This window comes from Bubalus bubalis, chromosome 15 (assembly GCF_019923935.1).
Source record: "Bubalus bubalis isolate 160015118507 breed Murrah chromosome 15, NDDB_SH_1, whole genome shotgun sequence".
Lineage (NCBI taxonomy): Eukaryota > Metazoa > Chordata > Mammalia > Artiodactyla > Bovidae > Bubalus > Bubalus bubalis.
Genome location: NC_059171.1, coordinates 24,227,063 through 24,253,547, shown reverse-complemented (window position 1 = coordinate 24,253,547; position 26,485 = coordinate 24,227,063). Strand labels below are relative to the sequence as shown.

The following is a 26,485-nucleotide window of genomic DNA, read 5'->3' as shown; positions in this document are numbered from 1 at the left end:
AGGCACTTGGTCTTTCCTGGGTTCAAGTTAAACTATTATCTAACTCTTTCAGACAATCTGCATCTCAATTTCCAACCCGAAATGTACAAAGTTTTCTTATACCTTCCTTGGAGTTTGTATTTTCAGGTCAGTCATTTAATATTTTTCTGACTCTAAAGAAATTTCAATGACAATCCATCTTATCCTTTACCTAAATTGTTTTAACTTTAATATCAAACTAAAGAATCTTGCATTCTTCTCATGCTTTTTTCTTGTCTGACATAACTCTTAGAAACAGGAAGATAACACTCAAATGGATTTTGTCTCTCTCATTTCTCTGCCTAGCCAAGTTTCTTAATCAGGAAAATGGGTTAATAATAGTACTTACCTCACCAAGTTGTTATTAGGATTAAACAAAAATATTTGGTAGTAGCTGCCCCATATAAAGAGAAGGCAATGGCACCCTACTCCAGTACTCTTGCCTGGAAAATCCCATGGACGGAGGAGCCTGGTAGGCTGAAGTCCATGGGGTCGCTAGGAGTCGGACACGACTGAGTGACTTCACTTTTACGCGTTGGAGAAGGAAATGGCATCCCACTCCAGTGTTCTTGCCTGGAGAATCCCAGGGACGGGGGACCCTGATGGGCTGCCGTCTCTGGAGTCGCACAGAGTCAGACACGACTGAAGTGACTTAGCAGCAGCAGCAGCCCCATATAAAGTGTTCTTAGCTGCTCTAATTGTCATTTTCCCAAAAGATATTGTTTTATTAATAAATGATAAAAGTAAATGAAAAGAAACTTTAAAAAGGAGTTCAGATATACATATTTAAAGTATACCGTCACCAAGTGGGAAAATAGAGTTGCCATAACAGGGAAGTTTATGATAAAAACTATATTACAATTAAGTTGGAACTCTAATATTTATATTTAGAGCCCCACTGTTCATGGGCTTCTCAAGACAAGAATGCTAAAATGGTTTGTCATTCCCTTCTCCAGTGCACCACGTTTTGTCCGAACTCTTCACCATGACCTGTCTTGGGCGGCCCTACACAGCATGGCTCATATTTCACTGAGTTACACAAGGCTGTGATCCATGTGATTGTTTCGGTTAGTTTTCTGTGACTGTGGTTTTCTTTCTGTCTGCCCTCTGATGGATGAGGATAAGAAGCTTGTGTGAGCTTCCTGATGGGAGGCACTGGCTGTGGGGAAAACTGGGTCTTGCTCTGGTGGGCAGGGCCATGCCCATTAAACATTTAATTTTCTGTTGATGTGTGGGGCTGTGCCCCTCCCAGCAGTTTGGCCTGAGGTGACCCAATCTTAGAGTTTGCAAACTCTATGGTAGGCTGTAGGCTCTATAGCAGGGGTAATGGTGACCTCCTCCAAGAGGACGTATGTCAGCACACCATGCCTCCCAGGATTGCTGCTATCAGTGCCCCTGCCCCCAAGGCAGGCCACTATCAACCCACACCTCAGCCATACTCCCAAACAGTCACAGACAAGTCTGGCTCAGTCTCTTGTGGGGGGTCACTGTTTTTTTTTTCCTGAGTTCTGGTGCACATAAGGTTTTGTTTGTGCCCTCCAAAAATCTCTGTTTCCCCAATCCTGTGAAAGTTCTATAATCAAATTCCACAGACCTTTCAAACCAGATTCCCTGAAAATTCATTGGAAAGATTGATGCTGAAGCTAAAGCTCCAATACTTTGGCCACCTAATGCAAAGAGGCAACTCACTGGAAAAGACTCTGATGCTGGGAAAGATTGAGGGCAGAAGAAGGGGGTGACAGAGGATGAGATGGTTAGATAGCATCACCGACTCAATGGACATGAGTGTGAGCCAACTCCAGGAGATAGACAGTAAAGGACAGGGAAGCCTGGCGTGCTGCAGTCTGCAGGGTCACCGAGTTGGAGATGACTGAGCACCTGAACAACAACAACAACTAAATACTAAAAAAAATATTTTTTTACGTACTTATAACTACATGCTCTAGTAAACTGACTATAGTGATGCCTCCAAACATGAGCTATGCTCTAGGCCTAAAAAATTTTTTTGAATCATAAAATAATTTACTCTTTGCTTGCATGCATGCTAAGTCACTTCAGCAGTGTTTGACTCTTTGCAATCCTATAGCCTGCAGCTTGCCAGGCTCCTTTGTCCATGGGGATTCTCCAGGCAAGAATACTGGAGTGGGTTGCCATGCCCTACTCCAGGAGATCTTCCCAATGCAGGGATCAAACCCATGTGTTTCCTGCAGCTCCTGCACTGCAGGCAGATTCTTTACCACTAAGCCACCAGGAAAGTCCAATTTACTCTTATAGCAGGAACAAAAATGGGGTCATATGGTGTTTTCTTTGTAATTGTTATTAACTAGAGCAATGGTGTGATAAGCTCCTTAACATGTCTAAGTCCCAATTATGGTTTTCCATAGAGGGGACTATAATGTTGGAGTCAGCAAACACTATAAACTGTAAGACCAAAAGAAGACACCTTGGAGAGGAGAGAGACATTAGTAACAGTTAACAGTCAGGTAACTGGTCTGTTTTTACAGAAAGAGTAAAATCAGAAACAGATGACCCAAGTTCTATTAGGCCCATCCTTCAATGGTAAAACTATTTTACCATCATCATTGCTGAACATGAAATGGTGACGGATAAGGTCACTAACAACAAATGGAGTCCTGGAATACAGCCAATCTCCAAGTGTGGAAGTGTCTGCACAAGATATACTGCTACAACACACAGGATACTTAAACTGAAGGAAGAGTAACTAACAACAGAGAACTTAAGCAGCTGTTAAAAAAGTCTAAAATAATAGTAGTCACAAGCAAAAAAAGTAGAGGAAATCCTTGAAACAGACTAACAGATACTCATTCCAAAGGACACAAATGCAAGGAAAACCCTACAGTCAAAGCCAAAAAAATAGAGCTCTTATTTTAAGCAAAGGTTGAACTAAAAATTAATGAAGAACCATTTACTTTTTACCTGCATATGTACATGTTGCCTCTCAAAGGAATTAATTTAGAAAGCTGTACTTATTCAAGAACCAGAGGGGGTGATCAAATTATTGCTGGAACATTCATTTCTTGAACTAGCTTCAGAACTCTGTAGGCATAACTGTATAGACTTACAATATTTTTAACCCCAAATGCTACTTTGTAGCTTTACTTCCCAACATGTTCACTAATCCTGTTCCAAATGGAAAAAAAAAACACCAGAGTTGAGAACCTTTTAGCCCATAATCAACCTCATTTACAAATAAGAAAATATAGGCCCAAAGAGCAAGTAATTTTCACAAATTCTTTCAGCAAGTTAATGGTAGGAAGTACCTACCCACCTGATTGTAGCCAGAACTATGACATCACAAGGTTTCTATAACTTGTATCAGAGACTTGGGGGCACCATGAATATTAAAGACTGGGCCCTGAGTACACAAGCCAGCTTCCCCAGAAGAGGACTTTGTATAATACTTTGAAGCTGCAACTCTGAAAGAATGTCTGCTATATTAATAGCAGTGTGCTCAATAAATGTTTCTAAATCAATGAATCAGATGTGTATGTTTGGGCTTATTTATTAAAATATTCACCATATCCTTTCCTGGTTAAAAGTTGCCCCACATATTCTTCACCTGCCTAGAGGCTGGTCACATTTCAACTGTTTTCAATAAGTCAACTGAGATCTTACACACACAAACAAACCTCTTATTCAAACACTAAAGTTCCAGTCCTCATCCCTGGTCCACCTTTAAGAGGAATCTGCACCTGATTAATGTTCTTCAAAGCAGAAACGAATTACATACCCCTTCGTTTTTCTAATTTCATAAACAGGAGTTGTGAAGAAAAGATTTTATGTAAAGTTTAGAAAAGTTAACAAAAGGGACCATGCTAAAAATTACATTTTAATATTCAAGTTTCTTCAAAACTTAAACTACACACTTAAACATTGTAGTTTTGGACGCTGCCCTCCCAGGCCCCAAGCTTTGCGCAAATACCAGCAAAGCCTCTATAGATGTCCTCACTGGTTCACTGCTTTAAAGTAAATCGTAGGATGTGGGGTTGTGGATAGATTTTATATTCTCTGTACTTTTCTCTAATTCCTAAACACTCTAATGCTGATATAATTTACTCTCATAATACCAAAATGCGTATCAGAACAGGTAACAAGAATAAAATATGACCATGAGAAGTCTGAGGAAGCCAACGACACTGGAGAAGTTACCGTATGCATGACGCCAATACCGCTTTAGCAAGGGCTTTAAAAAATTTCGTAGGGTATCAGTACCGTGTCATTACGATTGATTTTTTTTTCTTAAGAATAGTATAACTCCACTATGACGAAAGAAAACACAACAGGCGGTAGAAATGACAACTGAGAAGTTTGTTACGTTCTGCCCCTCAAGACAACACGCCTTTCAAAATACACGATACAAAAATCCGGGTTCCTGTGTACGTTACGCATTTTCTTTTTCAAAGTCTTAATACGTAAGCGTTGATGTGAATTCTCACATGTCAAATAAAAACAATGACCCAGCCCAAACCCAAGCCAGACAAGGCGTTCTTCATGATCCAATGAGAGGAAAAACACGAGGGTCATAATTGATTCAATATTCACCTCCCAGTGGGAGGGAAAAACTTCAGAGCTCCTACCCTTGAAACAGTTGGCGCGGTAAAGAAAGTCGAGTCCCAGCGCAGAGAAGCAGGAAGAGCAGGGCAGGAAGAGACGCGACGCAGCCCCGAGGAGGTCTTCCGCCCCCAGCGCTTGAGCGAGCGCTCGGCCTCCTCGTCCCCCGCCCCGGCCCCGGCACACCTGCCAACGCTGGCCCGGCGCGCGCCCCCCTCGCGCGGCGCCCACCCCGCCGCCGTCCCCCTCTGCCCCCCGTCCTCAGCCCGGGTCGGCCGCGCGGGACGCGAAGGAAGGCTGGGCTCACCGGGTCCCTCCGGGCTGCACGGCGCCGGGGGCCGGTGGGGCGGGGACCCGCACCCGGGGTCCCCCTGGTCGGGCTCCCTCAGGTAATCCTCGAAGCGCACCTGACGGGCTTCGCCGCCACCCCCGAAGCCCCACAAGCGGTTGGCTGTGCCCCGCAGAAGGCGCCCGCTCTTCCCTGTGAACGTGGTCAGGTAGTCCATCCTGCCACGGGGGGCAGGAACCCAGGAGGAGGCCGACAGTTTCTGCTGCGACGGCCGCCACTCGGTGCGCGCCCGCCCGCGCGTCCCACCCGACAACGGGGGCGGCGGCGGCTCCTCACGCCTCTGGGGAGGCGGGGAGGGGGAGGGGACGGCCGACGCTCGGCCCGGGGGCGACCATCAGGAAACCCTGCAGCGGGGGAGTAGGAGCGGGACGAAAGTTTTTGAAAAGTTTTTGCCGTTGCTTCTTAACGCCGATTCTGGGCCAAACTTAGCTTAGAAAGTAGACACATACTTCCTGGAACAGAGGCCGCGGCGAAAAGCGCGGTCTTTTAGCAAGCCCAGCGGGGCCTGTCCGCTTCCCCCCACCTCCCCGTGCCTGGCCCCAATGGAGCCGGCCCGCCCCGCCCTGCCCCGCCCCTCCCCGGGCCGACCCGACCGGACTTTCAGGCGCTGGGGGAAGCTGGGGAGGGCGTTTCCCGCCCCGAGGGCCGACACGGGCGTCAGGGTGGCCCTGGGGAGGCTTTGCTGGTATTTGCGCAAAGCTTGGGGCCTGGGAGGGCAGCGTCCAAAAGCTTCTGTCCGTCAAGAAGTTTCAGTGTGTGTTAGGAGGATGGGCACGAATCCACAGGAAACTTTTTGCAGTTTGAAATTTGGGGGAGGGAGGCCGAGTAGGTAAAGGAGAGGTTAGTTTTAAGGTCGTAGTTAACACGAAACAGCCCAGATTAAGATGCTTCCTAAGGAAACCATCTTCGTAAAATAAAGCATCAATCGTCACGGTCGAAGTTCGCTGTGGCATTAGGAACTGATGTTAAGAGTTTGACATTCCATGACTGGTCTGTAAAGCAAGGTAATTAATTAGGGCTTTAATGTGCACCTTTATCCTTTAAGGAGAGAAAGAGCAGTGACACTTGACAGGCATTTAGTACCCAATTTTGACTCCTTATGAGAGCTGGTTATTCTATTCCTTTTACGTCTGTTTGAAGGATCTTTAACCAAGTGGGCTTCCCAGGTGGCGCTAGTGGAAAAGAACCCGCTTGCCAATGCAGGAGACAAAAGAGAAGCAGGTTTGATCCCCTGAAAGAGGGCTGGGCAACTCACTTCAGAATTCTTGCCTGGAAAAAAAAAATCCCATGGACAGAGGAGTCTGGTGGGCTAAATACAGTCCATAGAGTTGCAAAGAGTCGGACATGACTGAAGCCACTTGGGAGACATGGCTCTTATTTTTTACCATGCATTAAATAAAACTTTCTTGTAATTACCAATTTATTAATGTATTTGAAGAAAAGGTTTAAATTAGAAAGTTGGAGAGCTAATACCTAACAATGGAGTCCAGAAAACATCTTTCAGGAACTTAAGCGTTTTGCCAAAATCATTGAGGATTATCCTCCGGGCCGCACACCCCTGCCCCCTTTTCAATTATTTGGTCGTTTCCCTACTGTTATTATCAGCTTAACAGGTAGAACAGACTGCACCATTCTAACAGCAGCATCACTTTTATACTTGGTTAAATGTATAGAATGACTGGGCTACACCGCATACACCGCAAAGTCTAATTCACAGAGATTCTGAGTAAGGATCCAGGCATCTGAATATCCAGCAACCATCCATGTGTTCAGATGTGGTGCTTGGGACAACACTGCTCTGGACATCGTTCTGTACCTCCTAGGAACCCATCTGGTATAGTAGTAAGTGGCTCCCAGTTTTTCTGAGATTTCTATTTCATAAGGAAGCACTAAGCTTAGCACCACTTCCAAAAATTAGGCTCAGTAAGCTTTAAAAATTGAATTTGAATGATTTAAGTCTCAGTTCAGATCAGTTCAGTTCAGTCCAGTCGCTCAGGCGTGTCCAACTCTTTGCGATCCCATGAATTGCAGCACGCCAGGCCTCCCTGTCCATCACCAACTCCTGGAGTTCAATCAAACATCCATCGAGTCAGTGATGCCATCCAGCCATCTCATCCTCTATCGTCCCCTTCTTCTCCTGCCCCCAGTCCCTCCCAGCATCAGAGTCTTTTCCAATGAGTCAACTCTTCGCATGAGGTGGCCAAAGTACTGGAGTTTCAGCTTTAGCATCATTCCTTCCAAAGAACACCCAGGACTGATCTCCTTTAGAATGGACTGGCTGGATCTCCTTGTAGTCCAAGGGATTCTCAAGAGTCTTCTCCAACACCACAGTTCAAAAGCATCAATTCTCCGGTGCTCAGCTTTCTTCACAGTCCAACTCTCACATCCATACATGACCACAGGAAAAACCATAGCCTTGACTAGACGGACCTTTGTTGGCAAAGTAATGTCTCTGTTTTCAATATGCTATCTAGGTTGGTCATAACTTTCCTTCCAAGGAGTAAGCGTCTTTTAATTTCATGGCTGCAATCACCATCTGCAGTGATTTTGGAGCCCCCAAAAATAAAGTCTGACACTGTTTCCACTGTTTCCCCATCTATTTCCCATGAAGTGATGGGACCAGAAGCCATGATCTTCGTTTTCTGAACATTGAGCTTTAACCCAACTTTTTCACTCTCCACTTTCACTTTCATCAAGACGCTTTTGAGTTCCTCTTCACTTTCTGCCATAAGGGTGGTGTCATCTGCATATCTGAGGTTATTGATATTTCTCCGGGCAATCTTGATTCCAGCTTGTGCTTCTTCCAGCCCAGTGTTTCTCATGACGTACTCTGCATATAAGCTAAATAAGCAGGGTGATAACATACAGCCTTGATGTACTCCTTTTCCTATTTGGAACCAGTCTGTTGTTCCATGTCCAGTTCTAACTGTTGCTTCCTGACCTGCATATAGGTTTCTCAAGAGGCAGGTCAGGTGGTCTGGTATTCCCATCTCTTTCAGAATTTCCCACAGTTTATTGGGATCCACACAAAGGCTTTGGCATAGTCAATAAAGCAGAAATAGATGTTTTTCTGGAACTCTCTTGCCTTTTCGATGATCCAGTGTATGTTGGCAATTTGATCTCTGGTTCCTCTGCCTTTTCTAAAACCAGCTTGAACATCTGGAAGTTCACGGTTCATGTATTGCTGAAGCCTGGCTTGGAGAATTTTGAGCATTACTTTACTAGCGTGTGAGATGAGTGCAATTGTGCGGTAGTTTGAGCATTCTTTGGCATTGCCTTTCTTTGGGATTGGAATGAAAACTGACCTTTTCCAGTGCTGTGGCCACTGCTGAGTTTTCCAAATTTGCTGGCAGATTGAGTGCAGCGCTTTCACAGCATCATCTTTCAGGATTTGAAATAGCTCAACTGGAATTCCATCACCTCCACTAGCTTTGTTTGTAGTGATGCTTTCTAAGGCCCACTTGACTTCACATTCCAGGATTTCTGACTCTAGATGAGTGATCACACCATCGTGATTATCTGGGTCGTGAAGATCTTTTTTGTACAGTTCTTCTGTGTATTCTTGCCACCCCTTCTTAATATCTTCTGCTTCTGTTAGGCCCATACCATTTCTGTCCTTTATCGAGCCCACCTATGCTTGAAATGTTCCCTTGGTATCTCTAATTTTCTTGAAGAGATCTCTAGTCTTTCCCATTCTGTTGTTTTCCTCTATTTCTTTGCACTGATTGCTGAGGAAGGCTTTCTTATCTCTCTTTGCTATTCTTTGGAAGTCTGCATTCAAATGCTTATACCTTTCCTTTTCTCCTTTGCTTTTCACTTCTCTTCTTTTCACAGCTATTTGTAAGGCCTCCCCAGACAGCCATTTTGCTTTTTTGCATTTCTTTTCCATAGGGATCATCTTGATCCCTGTCTCCTGTACAATGTCACGAACCTCCGTCCATAGTTCATCAGGCACTCTATCTATCGGATCTAGTCCCTTAAATCTATTTCTCACTTCCACTGTATAATCATAAGGCATTTGATTTAGGTCATACGTGTATGGTCTAGTGGTTTTCCCTACTTTCTTCAATTTAAGTCTGAATTTGGCAATAAGGAGTTCATGATCTGAGCCACAGTCAGCTCCTGGTCTTGTTTTTGCTGACTGTATAGAGCTTCTCCATCTTTGGCTGCAAAGAATATAATCAATCTGATTTCAGTGTTGACCATCTGGTGATGACCATGTGTAGAGTGTTCTCTTGTGTTGTTGGAAGAGGGTGTTTGCTATGACCAGTGTCTTCTTTTGGCAAAACTCTATTAGCCTTTGCCCTGCTTCATTCCGTATTCCAAGGCCAAATTTGATTAAATAAACTGAAATTATTTTATTTTTCTAAAATACATATTACATTTTCACATTTGCTATTTATTTTGTGATAATCATATGCAGAACAGTGGTTGAGTTTTTTATACCTGATAAAATCTGCACTTTATTTCTAACCTTAACAAGAACCTGTACGCTACCAGTTCAAATACTGGCTTACAAGCAGTTAACCTTTTTTTTTTTTTTTTCCTGCTTCAGTTTCATAGAAACCTAGAGCTCCAGATAAAAACGTTGATGATTAAGTGCTTTACAAGTTTTTATTTAAACTCAGCCAAGCCCTAATGTCTCTAAAATCCATTTATTCATTTCATCAGCTTTTCTTTTTAATTCTTCACATTTGTTGTCTCAGCCATCACTATTCTCCTGAAGTTACCAAATTCATTATTCAAACATGTTACTTGGTCTTCTATATGACTCAAAATCATAGGCCATGAAACACTCTCACTTTTCTTCCCCCTTTCTTTGTAATCTACAGCAAGCTTATCTCCATATATTGCCTCAGAAGGAAGGAAGTCCTTGCTCTTGTCCATGCCTCTCCTTTTCCAAATTAATTCTTGATCTTAGTGTGCTATGACTTGCCAGTCTTATTATTCCTTTGTGCTTTACTATTTTTTCTCTCTCCACTCTCGTTCCTTCCTCCTTATCCTACCTGTATCATCCACATATATTCCTCTCAAGCTTTAAAAACAAACAAACAAAAAACGGCCTTCTTTATATATCTTGCCTGACTCCTCCAGCAACCCTTTGCCTTATTTTTAAAATAACTTTACTGGCATATGATTTTACAAACCATATAATTCATCTGTTAAAAGTGTACACTTCACTGGTTGTTAGTATATTTAGACAGTTGTTAAACAATCCCAAATCTAATTTTTGAACATTTCTATCATGGATACAACTTAGTGACTGAACAACAACAAAACTTACCTCCCAAAGAAACTTCTTATCCTTTGTAGTACTCTCCATTCTCACCACAGGCATAGACAACTAATCTACTTTCTGTCTCAATGGATTTGCCTTTTATAAACATTTCACATGAACTGAATCATACAATATCTGGTCTTTGATGTTTGACCTCTTTCAATTAGCCTAAGGTTTCTGAGGCTTATTCATGTTGAAACATGTATTAGTAAGTCATTTCTTTTTATTACCAAATAATATCCTATAGGAATAGATATTTATCCATTTATAAGTTGGTGGACATTTGGATTATTCCCTTTTTAGTTATTATGAATAATGTTGCTAATAAATTTTTTTGTGGACATATATTCTCATTTCTTTCTATACCTGAGGTTGAATTGGTGGATTTTTTTTTTTAAATAACATAGTCTAAGTTTAAGGTATACAATGTGATAATTTGATAGGAGTATATATTGCAAAATGATTACCACAGTAGGGTTAATTAACATTTCCATAAACTCAGATAATTACCTTCTTGGTATAGTTGCTAGGAGAGCATTTAAGAGTTACTCTCTTAGCAACTCTCTTCAACTATATAATACAATATTGTTAACTACAGTCACCATATTATATGTTAGATCCCTCACTTAATTTTATTCAACTTAAAATTGGAAACGTAGGGGCTTCCCTGGTGGCTCAGTGGTAAAGAAATCTGCCTGCCAATGCAGGAGACAACGGGTTCAATCCCTGAATCTGGGACGATCCACCAGGCCTTGGAGCAAATAAGCCCCTGCACCACAATTATTGAGCCTGTGCTCTGGAGCCCGGGAGTGCAACTGCTGAGCCCATGTACTGCAACTACTGAAGCCCACGTACCCTAGAGTCTGTGCTCCGCAACAAGAGAAACCACCACAATGAGAAGCCCACACACCGCAACTAGAAAGTAGCCCCTGCTCACTGCAACTAGAGAAATCCCACGCAGTAAAAAAGGAAAAATTTGGAAATATCTACCATTTGACCAATATCTCACCATTTCCTACATCCTCCAGACCCTGGCTTCCCTGGTGGCTCAGAGGTTAAAGCATCTTCCCGCAGTGCAGGAGACCATGGTTCGATCCCTGGGTCGGGAAGATCCCCTGGAGGAGGAAATGGCAACCCACTCCAGTATTCTTACCTGGAGAATCTCATGGACGCAGGAGCCTGGCAGGCTACAGTCCACGGGGTCACAAAGAGTCAGATAAGACTGAGTGACTTCACTTTCACTTTCCAGACCCTGGCAACCACTCTTCTACTCTGTTTCTATGAGTGCAGTTTTTTAAGATTCCACATGTGAGATCATACAGTACACGATCTGTCTTTGTCTTACATTTTGGTCAGCATAATGCCCTTAAGGTCCATCCATGTTATTGCAAATGGTATTTCATTTTCATGGCTGAATAATATTTCATGGTGTATCTAAACCTTATCATCTTTATCCATTCCTCCAATGATGGATATTTAGGTTCTACCCAGGTCTTAGCTATTGTGAATAAAGATCCAGTGAACATGCGGATGCAGCTATCTCTTTGAGGATTTCATTTCCTATGGATATATACCCAGTAGTGGGATTGATGGATCCTATGGTAGGTCTATTTCTAATTTTTTGTGGAAACTCCATATTGTTTTCCCTAGTGGCTGTACCAATGTATCCACACCAACAATGCATGAAGGTTCCCTTTTCACCACATCCTGGGTAACACTTCCTACCTTTTTGATACTGCTACTGCTACTGCTAAGTCACTTTAGTCGTGTCTGACTCTGTGTGACCCCATAGACGTCAGCCCACCAGGCCCTCCTGCCCCTGGGATTCTCCAGGCAAGAACACTGGAGTGGGCTGCCATTTCCTTCTCCAATGTATGAAAGTGAAAAGTGAAAGTGAAGTCGCTCAGTCGTGTCTCACTCTTAGCGACCCCATGGACTGCAGCCTACCAGGCTCCTCCGTCCGTGGGATTTTCCAGGCAAGAGTACTGGAGTGGGGTGCCATTGCCTTACCTACCTTTTTGATAGCAGCCATTCTAATAGGTGTGAAGTGATCATATTGTGGTTTTGATTTGCATTTCCCTGCTGACTAGTGATGTTGAGGATGGTTTCATGTAACTGTTGCCCATTTGTATGTCTTCTTTGGAAAAGTGTCTATTCAGATCCTCTGCCCAGTTTTTAATTCAACCGTTGGTTTTTTGCTATTGAGTTTTACAGGTTCCATATATATTTTGGATATTAACCCCTTTCAGATAAGTGGTCTGCAAATAATTTTCTCCCATTTCTTCGGTTGGCTTTTTAGTTTGTTGATTATTTCTTTTGTGTGATGCAGTCCCTCTGGGTTATTTTCATTTTTGTTGCCTGTGCTTTTGGTGTCACATCCAAAAATTCACTGCCAAGACCAGTGTCAAGAAACAATTTCCCTCTGTTTTCTTTTAGAAGTTTTATGGTTTTAGGTCTCACATCTGAATTTTTAATTTGCTTCAAGTTAATTTTTGTATGTTTTGTACAATAGGTATAGAATTTCATTCTTTTGCATGTGACTACCCAGTTTCCCCAGCAACATTTATTCTTGGCTCCCCTGTCAAATATTAGTTGATGGTATATGCATGGTTAATTTTTATTTCTGGGTTCTTGATTCTGTTTCACTGGTATATGAATATACATATGTATCTGTTTCTATGCCAGTATTCCACTTTTTTTTTTAATTGGAGGATAATTGCTTTACAATGTTGTGTTGGTTTCTGCTGCACCACATTAATCAGCTCTGTGTGCTTGCTCAGTCACTCAGTTCTATCTAACTCTTTGTGACCCCCTGACTACAGCCCACCAGATTCCTCTTTCCATGGAATTCTCCAGGCAAGAATACTGGTTTCCATGGAATTCTCCAGGCAAGAATACTGGAGTGGGTTGCCATTTCCTACTCCAGGGGATCTTCCTGACTCAGGGATCAAACCCATGTCTCCTGTGTTGCCTGTATCAGCAGGTGTATTCTTTACCACTGAGCCACCTTGGAAGCTGGGAGAAGGCAATGGCACCCCACTCCAGTACTCTTGCCTGGATAATCCCATGGACGGAGGAGCCTGGTGGGCTGCAGTCCATGGGGTCGCAAAGAGTCTGACACGACTGAGTGACTTCACTTTCACTTTTCACTTTCATGCACTGGAGAAAGAAATGGCAACCCACTCCAGTGTTCTTGCCTGGAGAATCCCAGGGACGGGGGAGCCTGGTGGGCTGCCATCTATGGGGTCGCACAGAATCGTACACGACTGAAGCGACTTAGCAGCTTAGCAGCAGCACCTTGGAAGCTATAAGTATACATATATCCCCTCCCTCTTAAATCTTCCTGCCCCTATCCTAGCCCTCTAAGTCATCACAGAGCAGTGAGCTGAGCTCCCTGTGCTATACCGCTGCTTCCCACGGCTATTTATTGTACACGTGGTACTGTATGGGTATCAATGCTACTCTCTCAGTTCGTCCCACCCTCTCCTTCCTCCACTATGTCCACAAGCCTGTGCTCTACCTCTGTGTCTCTACTCCTGCCCTGCATAGGTTCATCAGTATCCACTGTTTTGATTACTTCGACTTTGTAATAAATTTGAAATCAGGAAGTCTGATGTGCATCAGTTTTGTTCCTCTTTCTCAGGTGCTTTGGTGGTTTGGGGTCTTCTGCAGCTCCATATGAATTTTAGCACTACTGCTAAGTCACTTCAGTCGTGTCCTGTCCTATTTCTATGAAAAATTCCATTGGAACTTTGTCAGGGATCACACTGAATATATAGAACACTTTGGGTAGTATGGACATTTTTAACAATATTACAATCCATGAACATAGGCTACCTTTCCATTTATTTGTGTCTTATTCAACTTCTTTCATCAGTGTCTTGTAGTTTTCAAAGTAGAGATCTTTCACCACCTTGGCTAAATTTATTCCTAAGTATTTTATTGTTTCTGATGCTATTGTGAATGAGATGATGTTCTTTCTTTTTCAAATAGTTCATTTTTAGTATATATGAATACAGCTGATCGTCTCTGTCGATTTGTATCCTACAACTTTATGAAATCTGTTTATTAGTTCTAGCAGTACTTTTATTGAAGTTGTTTTAATATCATATATTAATTATATCATATCATATTTAATATATTAATCATATTAATTATATGAATATATGATATAAATTATATTAATTATATCATATAATAATATCATATCACCTGTAAATTTACTTCTTCCTTTCCAATTTGGCTGCTTTTTATTTCTTTGTCTTGCCTCAGTGCTTTGGCTGAAACTGCCAGTACTATGTTGAATAAGAGTGGTGACAGTGGGCATCCTTGCTTTCTTCCTGATCTTAGAGGAAAAGCTTTCAATCTTTCATTGCTGAGTGTGATTTTAGCTGTGTCTTATCTATATATACCCCTTATTTTACAGTATATTCCTTCTATACCCAATTTATTGGGAGTTTTTGTCACAGAAGCATATTTGTCAAATGCTTTTTCTTCATCTATTGAGATGATCCTATAAGTTTTATTCTTCACTGTACTGATGTGGTGTATAAGATTTATGGAGTTGCATATGTTGAACCATTTTTCCATTCTAGGAATAAGTCCCACTTGATTGTGGTGTATGATCCTTTTACTGTGTTGCTGAATTCTGTTTACTAGTATTTTGTTAAAAAAATTTGCATCTATATTCATCAGAGATATTGTCCTGTAGTTTCCTTTTCTTGTAGAGTCCTTATCTGGTTTTGGTATTAGGGTAATGATGGCCTCAAAATGAATTTAAGAGAATTCCATCCTCTTCAATTTTGTGTAAGAGTTTGAGAAGGACTGATGTTAATATTTCTTTAAATGTTTGGTAGAATTCACCAGTGAAATCATCTGTCCTGGACCTTTCTTTTTGGGGATGTTTTTTATTACAGGTCCAAACCCCTTACATTATTGCTCTCAAGATTTTCTAGTACATTATGATTCAGTTTTAGGTTAAAGTTTTCTAGAAATTTACCTGTTTTTCCTAAGTTATCTGATTTGTTGGTATTTAAAATTTTTCATGGTAGTCTCTTACAAACTTCTATATTTATATGTTATTAGTTGTTTTAGTTTAGACTATATTAGAAATAATTTCCCTATCTCTGCTTTGTATTTTTCTTTTAAGGTATTAGAAAAATGAAAAAAAGAAGCAGACTATGGCCACCTACCCTGCTCCCTACCCTGGGCCTTCTATGGGTGCTGAGCAGGCTCTACAACCAACACAGGCACAAAAAGCATTTAATGAATGAAGTCAACAAAGACTGATTAGAAGCCACTCTGTGCCTACTCTACTAGTTTTCTGGGAGTTAAGGAAGGAAGAGGTGGAGAAAAGAGTCTTAAACACACAAAGAAATGTACAACAGCTTTGTTAAGACTCTCAGACTGAGTTGGTCCTACTGCACACTGCCTGATACATAACTGCACGCGTTTCTGTTGGTTGTGTGACATGAACCTCTCAGCTTTTTGTTTTTCCCCTATTTAATAATCTCCAACACTGCAGCTGGGTAATCTCAAATCTACAGATCTAACGGTTGCCTTTCCTCTAATTAAAAAAAAAAAAAACAACTCCTCTTCACAGCAGTAGAATCCTGCTGATAATGAGAATCAGCTGTGGAACATTTTTAAAAATTCAGATTTCCCAACTATACCCCAGAGAACCTGATTCCAGGATTGTAGGGTGTGTCTCAGGAACCTCATTTTTTGATTATGAGGCATGTTTGAGATCTGCTCCTTATATTATAGTTCTTCAAGTGTTTTGCATATTTAGTTCATGCAAATCACACATTTACTTCTGAAATAGGACCACAAGACTAGTTTTGACAAACACTGAGCCACTGAGCAGAAGTGACATGTTTTATACTCACATGTGTAAAGAAACAGCCTCTGTTTAAAGGACTCAATTTTCTACACTCCACATGCCTTTGCCCCTGCCTCGGCAACCAAGGATACTACCTGCTTTAGCTGGCATGTGGTGAGATGGTGGCACCATCTCCAACAACCTGGATCCAGAAACTATGCAGACAGAGTCCCTCCCCCAACTTCAACCTGAACTGGACATGTAATATAAGAGAGAAATAAATCAAGAAATAAACACTGTTACAGTAAGCCTCTGAAGTTTAGGGATTCATTTGGCACCATAGCATAAGCTTAGCCAAACTGGCTGATACAAGGGTTTGTAAATGGTTAATTTTCACTGATTTTTATCATACCTTCCAAGTTAATATACAAAACACTACCTGATTTACGTTGTCAAGTTCATGTATCTGTTTTTCAGGCCTTTCTTGCCATTTTTATATTCTGACAAGTATTCTCAGGTTCCAAGATTATGTATTAATTTACCATTTAAATAATGTATATTAATAAGGACTTTCTTGACATTTTGCAACCAAAAGCAAGCAAGCAAACCAAGCACAATGAGTAGAATGGTGAGGTATGCATGTGTCAAGTCACGTCTGACTGTGCAATCCCATGGACTGCAGCCCGCCAGGCTCCTCTGTCCATGGGATTATCTAGGCAAGAATACTGGAGTGGATTGCCATGCTCCCTCCAGGGGCTCTTCCCAACCTAGGGATCGAACCCACATATCTTATGCCTCCTGCACCGACAAGCCGGTTCTTTACCACTAGCGTCACCTGGCAAGCCCAAATGGTGAGGTAGTCATGCAAAAAACAACCCATCAATCATCTATCACTCCCAGTTTAAAACTTTAGTTTCATCCATATCAGCCTAATTCTCTCAATAAATGTTTTTATGATCAGAAAATATTATAAATTTGAACTTGTAAACCATATGGATGATCATGTGTGTGTATGCTTAGTCGCTCAGTTGTGTCCGACTCTTGGCGACTCCATGGACTGCAGCCCTCAGGCTCCTCTGTCCATGGGGATTTTCCAGGCAAGAATATTGGAGTGGGTTGCCATTTCCTTCTCCAGGGGATCTTCCTGACCCAGGGATCGAACCAAAGTCTCCTGCATTGCAGGCAGAGTCTTTCTTGTCTGAACCACCAGGGAAGCCCATGTATGGTCATAACATGCCATTTTTATGTTTATATATCGGTTTTAGGTAAAACTATATTAAAAAAAGCTTGAAAAGAATTGCTTTTAGAGCTATAAAGAGGAAGTCTCAATTCTCTTTCACATGCTGCCCTGAATTTAGCAATAACAACCTTGTCAAACCTGAGAGAAACCTTGGTGTTAATCTAGTTTCGTCTCTTATCTTCATTGATTTGTTAGCTAAGGCCCAGAGAAGTCAAGCGAGTCTATCAAAGTCACATGCTTGGGTAAGAACAGAGCCAGAAAAACCCAGGGCTTTCCTACAGTGAGTGCTGCCACATGAAGTTCTCCTTCTCTGACCTGAGCAATTGTGACTCTCAATTCACTCAAACATTTGTTAAAGAGGCAGGATTGCCCACAAAATGTTTTCCAATGTGAAAACTAGGTCAAACTATTTACTTTTGAGATGCAGCTTTCTTATGTATAAAAAAAGGAAAATAATACCTTGTAGCTTTATTTTGACTAGAAAGGCTATCATACTGTTCAGTTCAGTTCAGTTCAGTTCAGTCGCTCAGTCGTGTCCGACTCTTTGCGACCTCATGAACTGCAGCACGCCAGGCCTCCCTGTCCATCACCAACTCCCTGAGTTCACTCAGACTCCCGTCCATCGAGTCAGTGACGCCATCCAGCCATCTCATCCTCTGTCGTCCCCTTCTCCTCCTGTCCTCAATCCTTCCCAGCATCAGAGTCTTTTCCAATGAGTCAACACTTTACATGAGGTGGCCAAAGTACTGGAGTTTCAGCTTTAGCATTATTCCTTCCAAAGAAATCCCAGGGCTGATCTCCTTTAGAATGGACTGGTTGGATCTCCCTGCAGTCCAAGGGACTCTCAAGAGTCTTCTCCAACACCACAGTTCAAAAGCATCAAATTCTTCAGCGCTAGCCTTCTTCACAGTCCAACTCTCACATCCATACATGACCACAGGAAAAACCATAGCCTTGACTAGAGGGACCTTTGTTGGCAAAGTAATGTTTCTGCTTTTCAATATGCTGTCTAGGTTGGACGTAACTTTCCTTCCAAGGAGTAAGCATCTTTTAATTTCATGGCTGCAGTCACCATCTGCAGTGATTTTGGAGCCCCCAAAAATAAAGTCTGACACTGTTTCCTCTGTTTCCCCATCTATTTGCCATGACATGATGGGACCAGATGCCATGATCTTAGTTTTCTGAATGTTGAGCGTTAAGCCAACTTTTTCACTCTCCTCTTCCACTTTTATCAAGAGGCTTTTTAGTTCCTCTAAACTTTCTGCCATAAGGGTGGTGTCATCTGCATACCTGAGGTTATTGATATTTCTCCCAGCAATCTTGATTCCAGTTTGTGCTTCTTCCAGCTCAGCGTTTCTCATGACGTACTCTGCATATAAGCTAAATAAGCAGGGTGATAACATACAGCCTTGATGTACTCCTTTTCCTATTTAGAACCAGGCTGTTGTTCCATGTCCAGTTCTAACTGTTGCTTCCTGACCTGCATACAGATTTCTCAAGAGGCAGGTCAGGTGGTCTGGTATTCCCATCTCTTTCAGAATTTCCCACAGTTTATTGGGATCCACACAGTCAAAGGCTTTGGCATAGTCAATAAAGCAGAAATAGATGTTTTTCTGGAACTCTCTTGCTTTTTCCATGATCCAGTGGATGTTGGCAATTTGATCTCTGGTTCCTCTGCCTTTTTTAAAACCAGCTTGAACATTAGGAAGTTCACAGTTCACATATTGCTGAAGCCTGGCTTGGAGAACTTTGAGCTTTACTAGCATGTGAGATGAGTGCAACTGTGCAGTAGTTTGAGCATTCTTTGGCATTGCCTTTCTTTGGGATTGGAATGAAAACTGACCTTTTCCAGTCCTGTGGCCACTGCTGAGTTTTCCAAATTTGCTGGCAGATTGAGTGCAGCGCTTTCACAGCATCATCTTTCAAGATTTGAAACAGCTCAACTGGAATTCCATCACCTCCACTAGCTTTGTTTGTAGTGATGCTTTCTAAGGCCCACTTGACTTCACATTCCAGGATGTCTGGCTCTAGGTGAGTGATCACACCATCGTGATTATCTGGGTCGTGAAGATCTTTTTTGTACAGTTCTTCTGTGTATTCTTGCCAGCTCTTCTTAATATCTTCTGCTTCTGTTAGGTCCATACCATTTCTGTCCTTTATCAAGCCCATCTTTGCATGAAATATTCCCTGGGTACCTCTAATTTTCTTGAAGAGATCTCTAGTCTTTCCCATTCTGTTGTTTTCCTCTATTTCTTTGCATTGATCGCTGAAGAAGGCTTTCTTATCTCTTCTTGCTATTCTTTGGGACTCTGCATTCAAATGCTTATATCTTTCCTTTTCTCCTTTGCTTTTAGCTTCTCTTCTTTTCACAGCTATTTGTAAGGCCTCCCCAGACAGCCATTTTGCTTTTTTGCATTTCTTTCCCATGGGGATGGTCTTGATCCCTGTCTCCTGTACAATGTCACGAACCTCCATCCATCAGGCACTCTATCTATCAGATCTAGGCCCTTAAATCTGTTTCTCACTTCCACTGTATAATCATAAGGGATTTGATTTAGGTCATACCTGTATGGTCTAGTGGTTTTCCCTACTTTCTTCAATTTAAGTCTGAATTTGGTAATAAGGAGTTCATGATTTGAGCCACAGTCAGCTCCTGGTCTTGTTTTTGTTGACTGTATAGAGCTTCTCCATCCTTGGCTACAAAGAATATAGTCAATCTGATTTCGGTGTTGACCATCTGGTGATGTCCATGTGTAGAGTGTTCTCTTGTGTTGTTGGAAGAGGGTGTTTGCTATGACCAGTGCATTTTCTTGGCAAAACTCTATTAGTCTTTGCCCTGCTTCATTCCGTATTCCAAGGCCAAATTTGCCTGTTACTCCAGGTGTTTCTTGACTTCCTACTTTTGCATTCCAGTCCCCTATAATGAAAAGGACATCTTTTTTGGGTGTTAGTTCTAAAAGGTCTTGTAGGTCTTCGTAGAATCGTTCAACTTCAGCTTCTTCAGCGTCACTGGGTGGGGCATAGACTTGGATTACTGTGACATTGAATGGTTTGCCTTGGAAATGAAGAGAGATCATTCTGTCGTTTTTGAGATTGCATCCAATTACTGCATTTCGGACTCTTTTGTTGACCATGATGGCTACTCCATTTCTTCTGAGGGATTCCTGCCTGCAGTAGTAGATGTAATGTAATGGTCATCTGAGTTAAATTCGCCTGTTACAGTCCATTTTAATTCGCTGATTCCTAGAATGTAGACTTTAACTCTTGCCACCTCTTGTTTGACCACTTCCAATTTGCCTTGATTCATGGACCTGATATTCCAGGTTCCTATGCAATATTGCTCTTTACAGCATCAGACCTCGCTTCTATCACCAGTCACATCCACAGCTGGGTATTGTTTTTGCTTTGGCTCCATCCCTTCATTCTTTCTGGAGTTATTTCTCCACTGATCTCCAGTAGCATATTGGGCACCTACTGACCTGGGGAGTTCCTCTTTCAGTATCCTATCATTTTGCCTTTTCATACTGTTCATGGGGTTCTCAAGGCAAGAATACTGAAGTGGTTTGCCATTCCCTTCTCCAGTGGACCACATTCTGTCAGATCTCTTGGGTTGCCCCACAGGCATGGCTTAGTTTCATTGAGTTAGACAAGGCTGTGGTCCTAGTGTGATGAGATTGACTAGTTTTCTGTGAGTATGGTTTCAGTGTGTCTGCCCTCTGATGCCCTCTTGCAACACTTACCATCTTACTTGGGTTTCTCTTACCTTGGGCGTGGGGTATCTCTTCACGGCTGCTCCAGCAAAGCGCAGCCTTTGCTCCTTACCTTGGACGAGGGGTATCTCCTCACCTCCGCCCTTCCTGACCTTCGCTGCCCTTCCTGACCTTCAACGTGGGATAGCTCCTCTAGGCCCTCCTGTGCCCACGCAGCCACCGCTCCTTGGACGTGGGGTTGGTTCTCCTGGCCGCTGATCCTTTCTAGGGTGTGGGGTTACTCCTCCCGGCCACCGCCCCTGGCCTCTGGTGTGGGGTAGCTCCTCCTGGCCACCGCCCCTGGCCTCGGGTGTGGGGTAGCTCCTCCCGGCTGCCGCCCCTGGCCTCGGACGCGGGGTAGCTCCTCTCGGCCGTTCCTGCGCCGTCGCAGCATCGCAGCCTGGCACTCTCGGTCGCTGCCTCTGACCCCGGACGTGGGGTAACTCCTCTTGGCCGCTGCCCTTTGGGCATGGGGTCCTCCCGGCTTCTGCCCCTGACCTCAGACGTGGGGTAGCTCCTCCCGGCCGCCGTCCCTGACGTCGGACGCAGGGTAGCTCCTCTCGGCCGCTCTTCAGTGCGCCGGTCGCAGCCGCCCGCGCTTCAGTGCGCCGGTCGCAGCCGCCCGCGCTTCAGTGCGCCGGTCGCAGCCGCCCGCGCTTCAGTGCGCCGGTCGCAGCCGCCCGCGCTTCAGTGCGCCCGTCGCAGCCGCCCGCGCTTCAGTGCGCCCGTCGCAGCCGCCCGCGCTTCAGTGCGCCCGTCGCAGCCGCCCGCGCTTCAGTGCGCCCGTCGCAGCCGCCCGCGCTTCAGTGCGCCCGTCGCAGCCGCCCGCGCTTCAGTGCGCCCGTCGCAGCCGCCCGCGCTTCAGTGCGCCCGTCGCAGCCGCCCGCGCTGTTCAGACCCATACTATTAGACCCACTGTCCCCTGGCTTTAAGTAAACAAATTAAGATTTATTGTCTTCAGAGTTCAGTCTATATACTTCTAGGTCAGGGTTCAGCAAAGTGTGGCTTGTGGATCAAATCGAGCCTGATACCTGTTTTTATCAATGCAGCTTCATTGGAACACAGCCACACCAGTTCATGTATGTATTGTCCATAACAGCTTTTATGTTACAACAGCAGAGATGACTAGTTGTGACTCAGACCTTATGACCCAAAAGCCCCCAGATGTATTCCCATGCTGTTTTCAGAAAAATTTTGCTCACCTGTGTTCTAGGTTGCTGAGATCATTTTGAAACTACTCTTGATTATTTCACTTAAGTATCATTCCATTATCTCTTTCCCTGAGCCAACTACAGATTTATCTCTAAGTTGTTCACAAAATATTTGGGCCTTGGGCAGGCACAGGGCACAAACACTTGAGAGTGCCTTCAGATGACTGTGATTACTACTCACTGGACACACTTATCCAAAGAAGTATGAATACACTACCTGAGGCCGTCGCCCAGTTTTCATTTGTCAGCTACATCATGTAACTGTTAAATGCTTTTCTCATTAGAAGATGAGGTCCAGACTCCAAGTGATCACTGTTTTTCCCTTCCCAGTGGGCTTCAAACAAACTTTGTTGTTTCTGTATCCTTCAACTCCACTTTAGCCCCATCTTTTGAAATCTGAATTCTTCATCTAATTATACTTTTCTGGCAGCTGTCCTACTACCCAGATAGAGACTGGTTATCTGTCAACAAATCTGATTATTCTTCCGAGCTTTCTTTTTGATCTCAGTGCCCAAGTGACTGAGTTCTAGCCAATGGAAGGATTGCAAAAGTGATGTGTGCTTCTTCCAGGCCTGGCCCACAAGGGCATCCCACTGATGACCCTCCATGGTCCTTTCCTTTCACAGCCTGGAAGCAGATGAACATAAAGACCTGAGAAGACATTTGTTAAACATGACCATGAGATCGAAGGAAGCTGGGTCCCTGGATATTCTCTTAGACGGGAGCCACCCACCACTGAGGAACATCAGTTTCAGACTTGAACAAGAAATAAACTTGTATTTAAGCCACTATCTATGTTTTGAGGTTTGCTTGTTATAAAAGGGAGGGTAATTTTACAAGTTTTCTATCATTCTCAGCATATCACTACCAAAGGCTCTATGACTGCATATCGAAATATCCTCATAACCAGTTTTCTGGACAAAGAGGTTACAAGTCATGCAAAGTGGATGTAAGGGGTCTTTCACTATGTCCTCACCTACCTTTGCCTAAATTTCCATGTCACAGTTTTTGTTTTGTATTTTCTAGTAGTTCATTCATTAAAAAAAAAAAAAAAAATGCCCAGAGGTTTGTGAACTGATTCAATCATTCAACAGATGTGGTGCCCTCACTAGGCACCAAGTAAGTGCTAAACCAGACAGACATACTTCCGCTTCTAGTAATTCCTGATTGGTATTCTTAAAGAACTCAGTAAACACTGGTGAGACAGTTTCCTCAGTTATCATCACACTGGGATAGCAAAGGTGACCTAGTGTCTAATGAAAACAGTGTAAGTTCATGATATTTGACACAGGCCTGACATATAATCGGTGCTCTCTTGGGAAGGAAGAAAACTTTCCTCTACCCTTCTAGGTTCCCCTGTCTAAACTAAGAATTAGATTGACATGTAGCTCATTCATTCTTTTTTTTGTGGGGGCAAGGGCTGCACTGTATGTGGGATCCCAGTTCCCCAAACAGGGATCAAACCCATGCCCCCTGCATTGGGAGCACGGTGTCTTAACCACTGGACTGCCAGGGAAGTCTGGCACATTCATTCTTAACTGAGAAAAGAAAAGCAAAATAGGCACAGTTGTTCTGTCTATTAATAGTTCAGCAATGTACATCTTCCTCAAGAAGAGAGCCTCACACTTCCTTCTTATTTTCCTTTATTTTAGGACTTTCCTTTTCATAGAATGATGCTAGTTGGCTGGTTCCTTTAGTGTTTCTGAAAACTCACTCTGGGTTTTAGCCTTTCTGACACTCTTCACAGTTTTATGCCACCCTTTTTTCTTGGTTAACATGCCCTTCCTATTCATCTGTTTCAGGGTCAAAGTTGAGAGAACATGGTAAGTCACTGAGTTTCCCCATTTTGTTTTCTTAACAAGATTAGTTATGTCTTTGATATTTTGGAATGCTACCATCTTTCCTCTCTTTAGTGCTAATCTTTGACATTTGATCAAAATGTCTTATTTATTATCTGTCTGGTCAGGGAAGTTCCACATGCCATATGTCGTGGCCAAAAAAATTTAAGTCTATTCGCTGTTGCTATTGTTGGGCTTCCCTGGTGGCTCAGATGGTAAAGAATCCACCTGCCAATGCAGGAGACTGGGGCTTGATCCTGGGTCACGGAGATCCCCTGGAGAAGGAAATGGCAACCCACTCCAGTATTCTTGCTTGAAGAATTCCATGGACAGAGGAGCCTGATGGGTTTCTGATGAGTCCAGGGGGTCGCAAAGAGTCAGACATGACTGAGAAACTTTCAGTCCCCTAGTGGCATTCAACAAGGACAGGGACTCCCTTCACTGCTTAGAACAAGGCCCAGCACATAGTAGACACTCAAGTATTGTATCTGTTGAATGAATGGATGAGTGAAATCATGTCCATCTTTTCTCTAAATTTGATCCCAACTTACTTTTCTATAACTCAAGACACAGATGTAATTAAGTCTAGCTTACTCCCTCTCTTTTATTAAGGAGTACCAACTATCCAACTCTATTCTCTCAAATTGCAGTTCTCAGCCTTGGCTACACATTTTAGGACTCCTGTGGATCTTCTGAAATCCCAGTGCTCAGGTCACACTCCAGATCAGTGAAATCCAAATCTCTTAGAGGTGGGATACAGACCTTAGGAGGGACACTGCCTAGGTGACTGCAGTGTGTAGCCAAGATTAAGAATCGCCACTGTGCTCCTGTTGTTTCTGTAATACAGTTTTCTTTCCTGTTAGTGAAAATTAAGTCAAGAAACCAGTAATGATTATGACATCATCTTGTGAGGGATCCTGAGATAATAATAATGAACATTTATCAATCGCTTACTATGTTAGGCATCGTACTAAGGATTTTTCTTATATTATTTCCTTTGATCTCAAGTCCTCCTTGAGAGGAAAGATAATTAGCCGCACTTTATAAACAAGGTTACTGGTAACCTCAGGAAGGTAAAAGAAAGTTCTCTCTTTCATGGGCGATTTTGCCTCCCAGTAGTGTTACTAGATAAAATACAGGTTATTGTTTAGTCACTAAGTTGTGACTGACTCTTCTGAAACCCCATGGACTGTAGCCCACCAGGCTCCTCTCTCCATGGGATTTCCCAGGCAAGAATACTGGAGTGGGTTGCCATTCCCTTCTCCAGAGGATCTTCCCAACCCAGGGATCAAACCCATGTCTCCTGCTTTGGCAGGTGGATTCTTTACCACTGAGCTACCAATGCTATGCTATGCTAAGTCACTTCAGTCGTGTCTGACTCTGTGTGACCCCATAGACGGCAGCCATCAGGCTCCCCCGTCCCTGGGATTCTCCAGGCAAGAACTCTGGAGTGGGTTGCCATTTCCTTCTCCAATGCATGAAAGTGAAAAGTGAAAGTGAAGTCGCTCAGTTGTGTCCGACTCTTTGCGACCCCATGGACTGCAGCCTACCAGGCTTCTCCATCCATGGGATTTTCCAGGCAAAAGCACTGGAGTGGGGTGCCATTGCCTTCTCCGCTGAGCCACCAAGGAAGCCCTCAAATACAGGATTCCCAGTTAAATTTGAATTTCAGATAAAGTACACATGATTTTTAAATAAAAATTTATACCAAATTTTGCATGGAACATACTCATACCCAAATGTCATTTGTTGTTCACCAGAAATTCCAATTTACCTGGGTGTTCTCTAAATCTGGTGACCCCACCCCCAGGGAACATTTAGCTATGTTTGGAGATATTTTTGGTTGTCAAATGGAGGGCGTGTTCCTGGCATATAAGTAGGTGGAGGCCAAGTATGCTGCTTAAGATCTTACAATGTTCAGGACAGCTCCCACAAAAAAGAGTCATCCAGCTTTAAACGCCAACAGTGCCCAGGTGGAGAAACCCAGATCTAATAGATGGTGGGAAAGATAATTGCATTATGCCTCTGGCAACTTTTATAGTTTGTCCTCAGACAGCCTTATTTCATCCTCTGCCTAGCTAAAATAATATTTAAGATTCTTTTATATTTGCATTAGTATGTTGTGCCTAGGAATAGCATGTTTCTATGGATCCTGATACCTCTTCGGGATCAGACTATGGCCACTTGCTGAAATATCTTTCTGTGCTTTCTCTTTCAGCCCCACATTTTTACTTGCTGTTTCAAAATCTATGTGGTCCCAACTAAGATGCCTACTTGCTGAAGTCCTCTTTGCACCAATCTGACTTAGCTACAGTTAGCACAGAGAAATCTGAGACTGAAAGAAAGGTGTGATTAAAAAAACCCCAGACAGCAAAGGGACAAGACAGATGCATGCAAAATAGTTTATTG

The 26,485-nt window shown here is 43.1% G+C and overlaps 1 protein-coding gene and 1 long non-coding RNA gene across 12 annotated transcripts in view; one reads left to right on the top strand and one right to left on the bottom strand.

Moving 5' to 3' along the window:
* The window catches only part of OXR1 (oxidation resistance 1), a 543,504-nt gene that overhangs the window by 94,357 nt on the left and 422,662 nt on the right, over positions 1 to 26,485 (bottom strand). For 2 of the 11 annotated variants that reach the window (XM_025265165.3, XM_025265168.3), the window contains exon 1: positions 4,898 to 5,225. The exons of 8 other annotated variants lie outside the window; for them this stretch is intronic. In XM_025265165.3, coding sequence (XP_025120950.2) covers positions 4,898 to 5,096 — 199 coding nt within the window. In that variant the 5' untranslated portion in view covers positions 5,097 to 5,225. Of the gene's footprint in view, positions 1 to 4,897; positions 5,226 to 26,485 lie in introns of those variants that run through there. One more of the 11 variants, XM_025265171.3, reaches the window with a different exon arrangement.
* LOC123329446 lies at positions 21,853 to 23,029 on the top strand. Its single transcript, XR_006544875.1, has 2 exons — positions 21,853 to 22,106; positions 22,865 to 23,029. It is a non-coding gene; the product is annotated as an uncharacterized LOC123329446 (long non-coding RNA).